General features: G+C 39.6%; 1 protein-coding gene across 4 annotated transcripts in view; it reads right to left on the bottom strand.

Annotated features, from left to right (window-relative positions):
* Positions 1–873: 873 nt before the first annotated feature.
* fbxo38 (F-box protein 38) overlaps positions 874–13,268 on the bottom strand; it is an 89,081-nt gene continuing 76,686 nt past the window's right edge. For all 4 annotated transcript variants that reach the window (XM_078550719.1, XM_078550722.1, XM_078550718.1 and 1 more), the window contains 5 exons: positions 12,373–12,539; positions 10,513–10,658; positions 5,852–5,955; positions 4,219–4,332; positions 874–1,813 (listed from right to left, as the gene is read on the bottom strand). In XM_078550719.1, the coding sequence (XP_078406845.1) occupies positions 1,635–1,813; positions 4,219–4,332; positions 5,852–5,955; positions 10,513–10,658; positions 12,373–12,539 (710 nt within the window). In that variant the 3' untranslated portion in view covers positions 874–1,634. The remainder of the gene's footprint in view (positions 1,814–4,218; positions 4,333–5,851; positions 5,956–10,512; positions 10,659–12,372; positions 12,540–13,268) is intronic.

A 13,268-nucleotide genomic window follows, 5' to 3' on the forward strand; every position in this document is an offset into this window, starting at 1 on the left:
ACAAGTCTGGAGGTTACAGAGAGGGGTGAGGGCATGAAGGGATTTGAAAATAAGAATGAAAATTTTTATATTAAAAGTTAGCAAAACCATTGTGGGAAAATTTCTCCTCCTGCCACTCCCATTCCAAGTCTCCAATTATAGAATGGACCCAAGCAAAATTTACGCAGTGCAAAACTGATCATTTCTTAGTGCTGCAGCAGGACTACCCATAACTTAGTGCAAGCCTGGAAGCTACTATGTAGGGATGGAAAAAGAGCACAAGCAGGAGCAACTGCTTTACATGCTAGTACTTGCCATTCCTCAATGCCAAAAATGTAAATTGTTTCACGTCAGTTTTAACTTGTAATTTGTTAACATGTTGAAAAAAATTAAAAACTGTGGCAAATATGGATAGATCTACAGTTTCAGCACAAACAACTTAAGTGGTACAAATTAAAATTGAGTTAACAGGAATAAATGTAACGTTTATAGACAGAACAAAGCTTGGGGTTTCTAATTTGTATTCAAAATGGGTAACCGCAGTATTAGTCTGGTTGCACAAGATGACGATACCAGTCAGCAATGGGGGACTTGACTTACCTCAGTCTCCCTGGCAATCATGATTACTCCAGGCTGACTCAAACTATTGGGCTAGCAGCTCAAATATTCATTGAAAACTGAATCTCTGGTAGCAAGTAGTGACTAGCTGAAGGAGGCAAGGATCAAAGGTAAAACTGGAATCAATCTGAATACATTTCACTAAATATGAAAAGTCAGTTACTTATAATAGATATGGTCTAAAATAATTTTAAACCAGACTTTAACTGTTTAGGAGGCAGAAAACAATTCTTAGTTTCAAATGTACTCTATAGAAATTAGTGAGTGAAATCAAACCAGAGTTTGAACAATTTATTGGGAAAAGAAGCCTAAAGAAATGTGTTTTCAGCAATGCTTTTTATATTTAAATATTTTATTATAATACAATTTCCCTGCCACTTAGTTCCCTGGAAGCAGTGCACAACAAAACACATGTCGTTGTGTAGTAATAAAACTATTTTCTGCTCACTACCCACATTCTGGGTTAACTGCCTCACAATGAAGCATCAATATAATGCTCAAATTAGATATACATTTCTATTTGTACATATTAAAAAAACACAAGACAAAGTTCCTGTTTTTCCTCAACATACCCAAAAGTGTAATTCAAGGGAAAAGGCACATAGTACCAAAGAAAATTCATAGAGCTAAGTCATATCTTTATTGAGCTTTGAAGTATGCCAAAGAACATGGCCTTGATTTTTGATACATATTTTGTACCTAACAATATTGTAACAAAATATCAGAAAATGTTCATCTTAGTAACTATATAAGTTGGGGATATAAATAGCCTCTTTTTAAATCCTATTTATATTCCCTTTCAATAACATTTGAATGGATTCAATTGTATAAACATATGAAATGATACTGCTTCCAGAAGCTAATTCATTTTAAGAGCATTTCTATACAGAAATCATTTGTACACAAATATTTTATTCACAATTATATAATTTGTTCCAAAAGTATTTGGGCATAGTGCAGCTACACAGTGCTGATAATTCAAATCTTGCAGGCTGTAGTCTCTGGGATTTGGACAGTCATAAGCAAGAAAGGCATAGTCAGATATAATCATCGTGAACAGGCTCTCCACTGACATCACAGTAATGTATGAAAATAGCTACAACTCGCTGAAATACACCACTTCTCATCTGCCTCCGCTCGGAGATCTCTTCACCTATTGTTTCCATGCAAATATCAGCTGACAATTGTCCTTTTCTCCGTGGAGCATAGATTGTAGCTGAGAAAAAAAAAATCCCAAGACAATTACATGTCAAAGGGTTCAAGACTATTCAATTTTATTTGATTAAATTACATTTTTTTTAAGGTCTTAAAGTATATCAACCTAGACAAGTAACAATTAGGTTACCATAAATAAACCAACAATGCTTGGATAGTGAAATGGAGCAGGAGCCTGGTCTAATTTTTCCTTCATTGTGGATGATGGCTGAGGAAATTCTTTGCATCGATTCTCTGTTGTGGCCGTTTGGGCCCGATTTTAACTCCGTACAAGTGGGTGGATTTTAAAGGAGTTAAAATCCCACCCTTAATTTCTGTGCTTGGCCTTTGTATAGTTAAAGGAAACTGTACTATACATGCTTGACATTATAACTTACCTTTCAGTCCTTCCTCAGACATGGTGCCATCACTGTTCAAAATGAGTGCCACAAAACAAGTGATGTTGGAGGTTAAGATAATTTTTTGCCTCATATAAATGGGAGAGGGAGGGCAAAAGTTTGTAAAGAAATCCTTAATTCTACAGAAAACGATAGCTGGGGCTTCGATACGGTGAAGCCTGAATATTACTTTGATGTAAGGATAATAGAACTGTATGTTATAAACTGGTGCAAAAAATAGATTTCAAAACAAGCCAAAAGTGGACAGTGTGTGGAATACCTGCCAGGCAGCCTAGTAGAAACCACGAGACTTTAAAAGACACCATTGGATGGTAGGCTGAGAGCGATGAAGTATTAAACAGGTAAGCTTCAACAAGCTGTTGTCTGCCTTCTTCTTGATTTCTGCTTGTACAGGAAAGGTCAAAGCTCAATTCTGTTCTAAATTACCTGATCACAATCAAGATGGCATTAGGGATGGCCTATTGGCTTCAGCATTCCCAGATTGTGATGTGGGTTGGGGCCAGCGGAGGAAAAGATGAATGTTCAGACTCCTGCTGTTGAACATTTTAAAAAAATATTCAATCATGGGATATTTGTGTCGCTGGCTGGATGGACCAACATTTATTACCCATCTCTAATTGTCCTTGAGAAGGCGGTGGTGAGCTGCCTTCTTGAACTGCTGCATTCCATGTGCTATAGGTACACCCACAGTGCTGTTAGGGAGGGAGTTCCAGGATTTTGACCCAGTGACAGTGAATCAACGGCGATATATTTCCAAGTCAGGATGGTGAGTAGCTTGGAGGAGAACTTGGAGGTGGTGGTGTTCCCGTGTGTCTGCTGCATTTGTCCTTCTAGATGGTAGGGGTCGTAGATTTGGAAGGTGCTGTCTAAGGAGCCTTGGTGAGTTCCTGCAGTGCATCCTGTAAATGGTACACACTGTTGCCACTGTGTGTCAGCGGTGGAGGGAGTGAATGTTTGTGGAAGGGGTGCAAATCAAGTGGGCTGCTTTGTCCTGGATGGTGTCAAGCTTCTTGGGTGTTGATGCACTCATCCAGGCAAGCGCAGAGTATTCCATCACACTCCTGACTTGTGCCTTGCAAATGGTGGACAGGCTTTGGGGAGTCAGGAAATGAGTTACTCGCTACAGGATTCCCAACCTCTGACCTGCTCTTATAGCCTTAGTATTTATAAGGCTAGTTCAGTTCAGTTTCTGGTCAATGGTAACCCCCAAGTTGTTGATAGTAGGAGATTCAGCAATGGTAATACCATTGAATGTCAAGGGGTGACGGTTAGATTCTCTCTTGTTGGAGATGGTCATTTCCTGGCACTTGTGTGGCATGAATGTTACTTGCCACTTGTCAGCCCAAGCCTGGATATTGTCCAGGTCTTGCTGCATTTGGACATGGACTGCTTCAGTACCTGAGGAGTCACGATGGCACTGAACATTGTGCATTCATCAGTGAATGTCCCCACTTCTGACCTTATGATGGAAGGAAGGTCATTGATGAACCAGCTGCAGATGGTTGGGCCGAGGACACTACCTTGAGGAGCTCCTGCAGTGATGTCCTGGAACTGAGATGATTGACCTTCAACAACCACAACCACCTTCCTTTGTACTAGGTATGACTCCTACCAGCGGAGAGTTTTCCCCCTGATTCCCATTGACTCCAATTTTGCTAGGAACCCCTGATGCCACACTCAGTGAAATGCTGCCTTGATGTGAAGGGCAGTCACTCTCAGCTCACCTCTGGAGTTCAGCGCTTTTGTCCATGTTTGAACCAAGGCTTTAATGAGGTCAGGAGCTGATTCAATTGATACATCAATGTATTAATATGATGGGGTACACTGAACCAGCAAAAGAGGGATTAAGAAGGAATACTGGATAGGAAAGAAATGTGTGGATTCACAATTATGAAGCCAAAAGTCATTCCATGAAACCTCAAGGATCTTGAGCTCTGGTCTAAAATCAATGGCTTAAGTATCTAAAGATTAACCATAAAAACAATCAGAATATAGAGAGAATACTTACTTCTTTCATCATCTTCAAAATCATATCTTGCATAGCTGTTTGGTTCTGCAGTGCGTAGCGAACGAAGCCATGGAAAGTCAGTGATCATGAAATAGGGAGCTCCATCTACTGTTCCTGTCGAAACAAAATCATGAGTAGAACATCTAACATCTGAGAAAATGGCATTTTTTTTCTCAAGCATAAGATGCAAAAAACTTGGTGAATAAATAAAATACTAAGCCTTAAGCTACATGTGGAATGATTACATAATACCCTCAATATATTGATAGCATAAATTTTGAAAATAACATGAAGCACCTCAATGGTTTAGGGGCTAGAAACATTGCCCGGTAAAGCATAAGGCCATACAAACCAGAAGACTCCAGGTTGATTCTCAAATCTGTTGAGTTATAGTAACCCAGCTGTGATTAGCTAGTTGAGGAAAGTAAAATTAGCCAATATTCACACTGTTGTTCTCTATGCACATATCGCCCAGATTCCAGTCTCTACTATCAATATAGCCTCATATTTCTTTTTCTCAAATGGGCGTATCTAGCTTTCCCTCAAACATAGGTATACCCTTCACCCCAACTACTGTGTGGGGTAACAAGTTCAGCACTCTCATCACCCTCCAAGTAAAGAAGCATATGTATTGTGCATTAATAATTTTATTGCTGAAAGGTTTGAACTCAAAGACAGATATCAGGGGTCTTTTGAGAATAAATTACTCTGTCTAACATGAGAGCCATGGTGACATACTAATCACCAAACCATAATAAGGAAACAAAACAACTTTCCCTAAAGATTGAAAGAAAGAATTTTCTAATGTAACCATGGAATATCTATAGAGAACAGTATGCTCTGAGACTACAGTTTAAAGAAACGTGCATCTATCTAATTTACGCAGTTGTATCTCATATGTTAATCATCATAGATGGAGCATAACAAAATGAATTTTTAGTAATTTTCAAGTTTTATAAGGATCTTTTCTATGGGGTCTCCTTTATTTTCTACTGCTAATAAAATGATACTCAGGATACAAGAACAAATGAGCAAACTTTATACAGAAGTGAACTTCAGGCAATCACTTCTAGAAAGGTTTCTGTGTATGAACCCTGGTGTAAAATGCTGGTTTTCCTCTCATCCAGCATACCTGCAATACAAATATCTTTCTCTGTAATCCTGTACTGTAGGAAACTGGGCACTCCATCAGCAGGAGATTTGAAGAATTTAGGCAGGAGGTCATGATCTTTGGAGGTGTGCTTTTCAAAACACAGCATGGTATGTTAGAGAAAAATATTAAAATACAGCAAGGATCAGCAATAATAAGCTGGTGAGGGGAGTCGACAACAATAATTGAAAAATTGGAGACTAGCAGAGCAAAAGCAAATCATGATAAAGCTATCACTGAGAATATGAGTTGGGCTAAACATCATTGCACTAGTCACTGGATGCTTGATGTTCTCCTTTGAAGATGATAACCTGCTAATCATAGCCATTCTATTAATTAAAGCTCAGAATGGTAAAATAAAAATTTAGGTAACTGGGTTTAGCGTACATATGCTATTTTGCAAAATATTATTTGGTGCTTGTGGCCTCCAAAATTTTGAGAACCCCAACTTGATAACCACTAAATTACAGTACTTGCACCTACCTTCTAAAGTGTAAATATCCCTCCCCCATGGGTACTTCAGATACTTTTTTACATCTTCTTCAGTCCTAGTGGCTTCAGGGAAGAATTCATACTTGATCAATTCTCTAAAAAAAGATGCAAAAAAAGTTTAAGATCAGCAACTTCTTACCCAACAAATTCCAATTTGTAGATCAAGAAATCAGTACAAGTTTCCACAACATAGAAGTAGGAGTAGGACATTTAGCTCATGGAACCGGTTCTATCGTTCAACCAGACCATGGCTGATCTGTACCTCAGTTCCATTAACCAGTTTCGAAGAATTCAATTAACCCAAAATCCACAGCATTGTACAGGCTCCAAAATCCCATTGCACTTTGGTAAAAAAATTTCCTGATTGCACTCCCAAATGGTCTAACTCTAATTTTAAAACTGCGCCACCATGTTTTGGATTTGTCCAGGCAAAATAACTTCTCTGTATCGATCTTACTGAATTCATTTATCATTTTAATAGCATTGATTAAATTATTCATCAACTGCCTAAACCCAAAGGAATATATGCCAAGTTTATTCAGCCCTAACAATTTAAACTTTTAAGCCACAATATCAGTCTGGTGAATCTGCACAACCCCTCTAAGTCCAACATATCCTTCCTGAGATGAGATAGTGAAATTTGAACATGATACTTCAGACAGCATCTGATTAAGGCTATGTAACACCTGGTGCATAACTTTCTCTCTTTTGTACTCCAACCCACATGAGATTTTAGTGGTATGTGTACACAGATACCCAAATCCTTTTACCCCATCCACAGTTCCCCATCTTTCATTTAAGAAATATTTTGATTTGCCTTTCCTAGGTCCAAAATAGATGGCTTGCCATTTGGAGGCAGCTGGTTGGACCACAGGGCCTGCTTTTGTGCTGCATATCCTACGACTTCAGAAATTCCCACGTTTAACTCCATAAATTCTTTCCCACTCACATAGGACTGAATTTTACGATCCGAGATTGGGAGCATTTCCTGCTTTGCGGAGTGTATTAAGGTGTAGGATGATGTTGGGTGGTGTTTACAATGTCATCACGTCAGTTTCCGATAATCCGTGGGCGGGCAGGTCAAAAAGTCAGGAACTCACCCGCATTATTTAAATGTCAATTTAAAAGGCAACTGAGCTAATTAACTACTCATCTCACTGAAATAATATGGTCAGAAGGCAATAATATGCCTTCAGGGCGAGATTTAAGACATGTGGGAAATTCAGAGCCTCAGCTTTGCAGTTCAAACTCTATTGACTACAGGGACTGCTCATTTGAGTGAATAGAGGAACCTTTTGTATGAGGAGAGCTCTCCTCTGATTCAGAGGGCTTTTTTGGTGGATTATTTTCCCGTCCATTGCTCAGGGGTGAGGGGTGAAAAGTGTCGGAAACAGATGGGGATTGTTGTCTCAGTTGGAGAGACAGCCTCCAGTGAGGAGGATAGAAGGATTAGGAGGAGGAGCTGGAGAAGGGAGAGAGGAAGAAGGGAACACAGGGGGGCTTAGGATGCTGTAGTTCCTCAGGAAGGGGTCAGAACAGCGCCAGACCCCGAGGGTCAGGAGGAACCCAAAAACTCTCAGTGGAGGCGCAAATGAACTTATGCCGCCCCAAGGGTATACAGGCAGAGATCTAGCTACCTGCAACTGACCTCATGAGGCCATTGAGCCTCTTGTGGCACTGGGATCAAGTCCTCCTAACCACGTTAACCCTGTTGACCTCGTTAGTCACCACCTCCCACGCAGCACGAGTCTGCCTGGGCTTCCTCCTCTTCCCAGTGCTTGGCATAAGCTGGTGATGTCTATCATGTACTGCATGCAGGAGGACACCAAGGGCGGCCTCTCTGACCTGAATTTGGAGGTAGCTAGAACACCTCCCCTCTTGCTCTGATGGTGCAGGCATCTATGCATGGCAATATGTAATAAATATACAACTCCTCAATGCCAAAAGGTGGGAAACTTGCTGAATTTTAAAACTTCTGCCACCTATGAAGTTTGACATGGTTGGCAGAGATTAGCTAAAATTTACAAGAGAAATAGAAAATGCTGGAAAAACTCTGCAGGTCTGGCAGCATCTGTGGAGGGAGAAACAGAGTTAACGTTTCGAGTCCATATGACTCTTCTTCAGAGCTGAAGAGAGGTGGAAATGTAATGGGTTTTAGTGTTGAAGATGGGATGGAGCAGGTGGAACAAAATAGAATGTAAGGGGTAGGTGGGAGCTCAGGAGAGATTTGGCAATGATGCCATGGACACAAGACAAAGGGAGTGGTAATGACAGTGTTAAAGGCTAAGGCAGGTGCTAAAAGTTGCACAAAGAGCAGATAGCAGAATGTGTTAATAGCAGAACAAGGGTCAGCGCTCTCTGAAAGCAAAACATAAGAACAAGTTACAGACTGGCCTTCTGGGGGGGAGTGGGTTGGGAAAAATAAAAAAACTCATTGCTAAATGCAGAAGGCTGTAAAAGGCCTAATCGGAATATGAGGTGCTGTTCCTCTAGTTTGCTTTGGGACTGCAGGAACATCACCTCATCTTCCGATTAGGCACTTATCAGCCTTCTGAGCTTAACATTGAGTTCAACAACTTCAGACCATGAACTCAGCCCTCCATTTTGATATTCTTTTCCCAACACCCTCCCACTACAGGGCCAGTCTGTAACTTGTTCTTATGTTTTGCTTTGAGATCCCTGACCCTTCTTCTGCTATTAACACATTCTGCTATATGACCTTTATGTCACCATTAGCACCTTCCTTAGTCTTTAACACCATCATTACCACTTCCTTTGTCTTGTGTCCGTGACATCTTTGTCAAATCTCTTCTGATCTTCTATTTTGCTCCACCTGCTTCAACCCCTCTCTTCAACAGTATAAAATTCATCACATTTCTCCCTCTCTTCAGCTCTGAAGAGTCATGCAGACTTAAAACGTTAACTCTGTTTCTCTCTCGAAAGATACTGCCAGACCTGCTGAGTTTTTCCAGCGTTTTAATTTCAGATTTCCAGCATCCGTCGTATTTTCCTTTTAGTTTAGTTAAAAATTAAATTGACTTACCTGACCAGACTGGAAGGTGCACAAATCATTACTATGTATAGTAGATGCGCCCGATTGATAATCTGATGGGTCACCTGACATTGTCCCGTGCCAGGGGCACATTAAAATGTTGACCATTACCTTGTTCAAGGTGTCTGCAGCTTACAAGACTGGACATCCTGCCCTCCAGCACTCTTTAGGTGCGATGATGATCCATAAGCTGCCCCTACCGCTAATTTGCGATAATAGCGCATTATCGAGCATGCACTGATGGCAGGCCCAGAAGTCTGAACGCTGCAGATTTCTGGGTGCGGAACCAGCCGTTGGCAAGCAACCGTATTATTCAGCCCTTAACAACTCCCTGTTCCCATCTATGCAATTCACTATACTTCAATTGTTGGGGGCATCTGCACATTTGTATGTTTAACTTTCTAGTTTTTCTTTCAAGTCATTAATACATATGGTGACATGCTGAAGTCCCAATATGGATCCCTGGGGAATGCCATTTACTGCATCTCACCAGCTAACTACCTCAACGTCCAACCCATGTAACTAAATTGCTTTCAATTCCATGTGCTCCATTTTTCTCTTGAAAGTCTCGAGTAAAATGCCTTCCGCGGATCCATATGGACAATATCCATTAGTGACCTCTTCAACAAAATAATCAGCTAGATGACTTAGAATGTCCTACCTATCACAAATCCATGATCCAGCTTATACTTACTTGGCCAAGTGCTGTTGTTTTTTTCTCCAATGATAGATTCCAGTAATTTCCTCACAATGGACGCTAAACTGAGATCAGTAGTTTTCTGGTTTCTCCATCTATCCCCTCAAATAAGCGATATTTGCATATTTCCAATCCAAAGGCACAACTTTTGAATCGAGCAAGCTTGGAAAATTGTGACCAACACATTTGCAATATTTCCACCTATTTCTTTTAATATCCTGAGGTGCAAACCATCAGATCCCGGGGATCTCTTTATCTGAAACCTAATTTTTTTCCACCATAACCATTTAAAAAGAAAACATTAATTCCAAAAATTAATCTGGTTGGGCACGCACCCGCCCGCAGGACACAAAATCCTGCCCTGTGTAACTGAACAGAGTCCATTCATCAGCGAACATTCCTACTTCTAACCTTATGATGGAGAGAAGGTTCCTCAGCTGGTTTACCTAGCAAATCTTTTCTCTTCTGCACTGAATTCGCACCTTCACCAAATGCCCATTTTTAAAAAGTTTTCACTCAGTTACCTGCTCACAGCTGTGTCAGCGGCACAAGATGACATGCCTTTTTGCATACTTTTTGGACACAAACCAATTTCAACTGGTCAGTAAGCCTTCAACCAGTTTCTTATTAACACCTGGTCAGTGACCTACTTACAGCTGACTGACAGTGAACTGCCAACTGGCTACAGTTGTTTCAAGCTAAAAATTAATCTTAAATGTAACAAACAATTTCTATATTGCTTCTTCCCCACTCAACAAATTTCTGTTTGAAGAAACCCACACTCTGTCCCCAGTTCACTCAGCTCAAGCAATGTAAGAATAATAATACAAGAATGCTTTTTTAATTGTAACTTCTATGATTTCATTGAAATAATCTCAACTTTGTATAACAGAAATTACTTACTGATTAATATTTGCTATTGTGTCCATCCAACTACGAATGCGAACCTTATTTCGCACATTTGGTGGGTTGCTAAACTCATGAATAATACAGATATGGTAGGGGTATGGTCCACTAAATATCTTCCGTTCCAATTTTAAAGTATCAATCTGCAATGATATGAAAAGTAATTAAAATTGTATGTCTAACACAATTTTCAATAATAAATCCATGAGTGTAGTTTATAGTTTCTCTCTTATGAAGTGGATACATTCGATTTATGAAAAGGAAAATTTTTCTTCTCATTTTATTTTCTGATAAGTTTATTATGTTAGGATTTCTTGAGCAATGATAAAGGGAAGGGATGACACCTGCTGTTGAAGTCTGTGGAAAGGGGAAAATGATCTTTAACCCTAATTTTGACAAAATTTACATTTCTATAGGTTAATAAAACAATGAAAATGTTTAATTTATTAGCTGAAGTATTTTGAATCCACTAAGAATTCAGCATTAAAAATCAACATTGCTGGAAACACTTAGCAGTGTCAAGCAAATGCTGCCCTGGTCTACAGGGTATTTTCAATAATATTCTAATTTTGTGTCAGGTTTCCAGCAGCTTCTGTATTTTGCTTTCTTAATGTGTTCATTCACAGAATGTCAGCATAATTAGCAAGGCCAGCATTTATTTCCCATCAGTAATTGCCCTTGAGAGGATGGTGGTTAGCCATCATTTGAACTGTTGCAATCTGTGTGGTGAAGGTAGCACCAAACTGCTGTTGGTTAGGGAGTTATGGACAGCAATGATGAAAGGATGACAATATATTTCCAAGTCAGGGTGCTGTATAACATGGAGGGGTATATCTAGGTGGTGTTTCCATGCACCCACTGCTCTTATCCTTCTAGACAGCAGATTGCAGTTTGGGAAGTGAAGAAACATTGGCGAGTTGTTGCAGTTCATCTTATAGATGGCATACACTGCAGCCATGGTGCACCAGTGATGGAATGGTGAATATTTAAGGTGGTGGAAGGGATGCCAATCAAGTAGGTTGGTTAGTCCTGGTGTCAAACTTCAAGGTCTCGTTGGAGCTTCACTCATTTCATCATACTCCTGACTTGTGTCTAGTGGGTGGTGGGAAGTCAGGTGAGTCACATACCACAAAATACCATCCCCCTTAATCTACAGCCACAGTATTTATACGGCTGGTCCAATTAAGTTTCAAAGGTGACCCACCGAGACTTACTGGAATACAGCAGCTGTTTTTAAAAAATTAAACACTTAAGAATTTATACAAATTAATTAACAGGTTCATATTTGCTGCATTGAAAAGGAAAAAATGAGGTCTATGGGGAAAGAGCAGGGATTGGAACTAACTGAAAAGCTCATCTAAAGGGATGACACAGGCATGATAGACTCAGTTTGTCTCAATACCTTAGCACCATGACAACACTTCCTAGCTAGAAGTAGGGCAAAGAAAACAACACAGGAAAGTTTTCAGTTCCCAGACTTCATCATTGCTAATAAAAACATTGCATCATCATAGACAAGTTGTAAAACACACATATATGCTATATAAATGTAAAATACACACAGGTTTACAAGTATCACTGAATGGGAGAGCTCTCATTTCACAAATTGAATCTGTGTGAAACATTACCAGAGAAGCAATGGTTTGGCAAACAGACCATATCACCAACTAAAATTAAACACAATTTATTCCTACATGAAAATCTGGAACACATTACCTTAGAATGGTATATACACAAGTTAATGCCACTTATAAAATTAACTATTAAGAATCTACTGAAATATCATGGAAATGAAAGATAACTTTATGGACCTTAAAATGAAAGTTAATTGCATTTAAAATAGCTACATTCATTCACCTGCTGCATTGGTCGGAGATAAATGATTCGGTTTCTTTCAGGAGGCATTTGTAAAATCTGGTCCAGAACTTGTTCAATGTTGAGCTTCCGACACTGTACATAGTCAAATCGGTTTACAATTGGTGCATTCTCCACCTTTAGGTGCTTTAGTACCCTGCATCGAGTAGCTTAAAAAAAAACAACCACCAGCATTTACTTATTCAATCCCACCTGCTGGCTAAAGGATTTATGGAATAGATGGAAATAAATTAACTATTCAAACAAGATGAAAAGAAAGTGAGCACAAAAGCATAGCTTAATTCAGTACACATTACATTTTTAGTTCAGAGAATTCTTCTGCAGTGGGGCACTATTTATCTAACATTATTGCAATGAAACCTTAAGAATATGATATATTTTCACCAAAAATCAAATTTTAGTTTCTTCACAAATCCAAGTGCAGCAACAGTAACTTGTGAAAATCTTACTTTCATCAACTTCAATCTTCATTAACTTGCATTTAACAGCAAAAATAACAATCTCCCAAGACATGTCACTGAGGCCTAATGAGATAAAACTGACTGTGAAGCTAAAGTAGATACTAAAACTTTGTGGAGGAGGTGGGCTTAAGGACGACCTTAAAGGAAGAAGGGAGCTGGTGAGGCAGAAGCGGCTAGGGGGCAATTCATGAGTGTGGGACATGACTGAAGGCACAGCCACCAAATACACAGAAGCCAGAATTGGAGGAATGAAGAGTCCAGGAGTTGGTGGATGGAGGAGATTAAAGAATTAAAGAGGGCCAAAACCATGAATAGATATTGTTTTTTTATTAATTCATGGTATGTGGGCCTCACTGGCAAGGCCAGCATTTACTGCCTATCCATAATATCGCAATGCTGTTCAGTAGGGAGTTCCAG

The sequence above is a fragment of the Cetorhinus maximus genome, chromosome 10, assembly GCF_964194155.1.
Source record: "Cetorhinus maximus chromosome 10, sCetMax3.hap1.1, whole genome shotgun sequence".
Classification (NCBI taxonomy): Eukaryota; Metazoa; Chordata; class Chondrichthyes; order Lamniformes; family Cetorhinidae; genus Cetorhinus; species Cetorhinus maximus.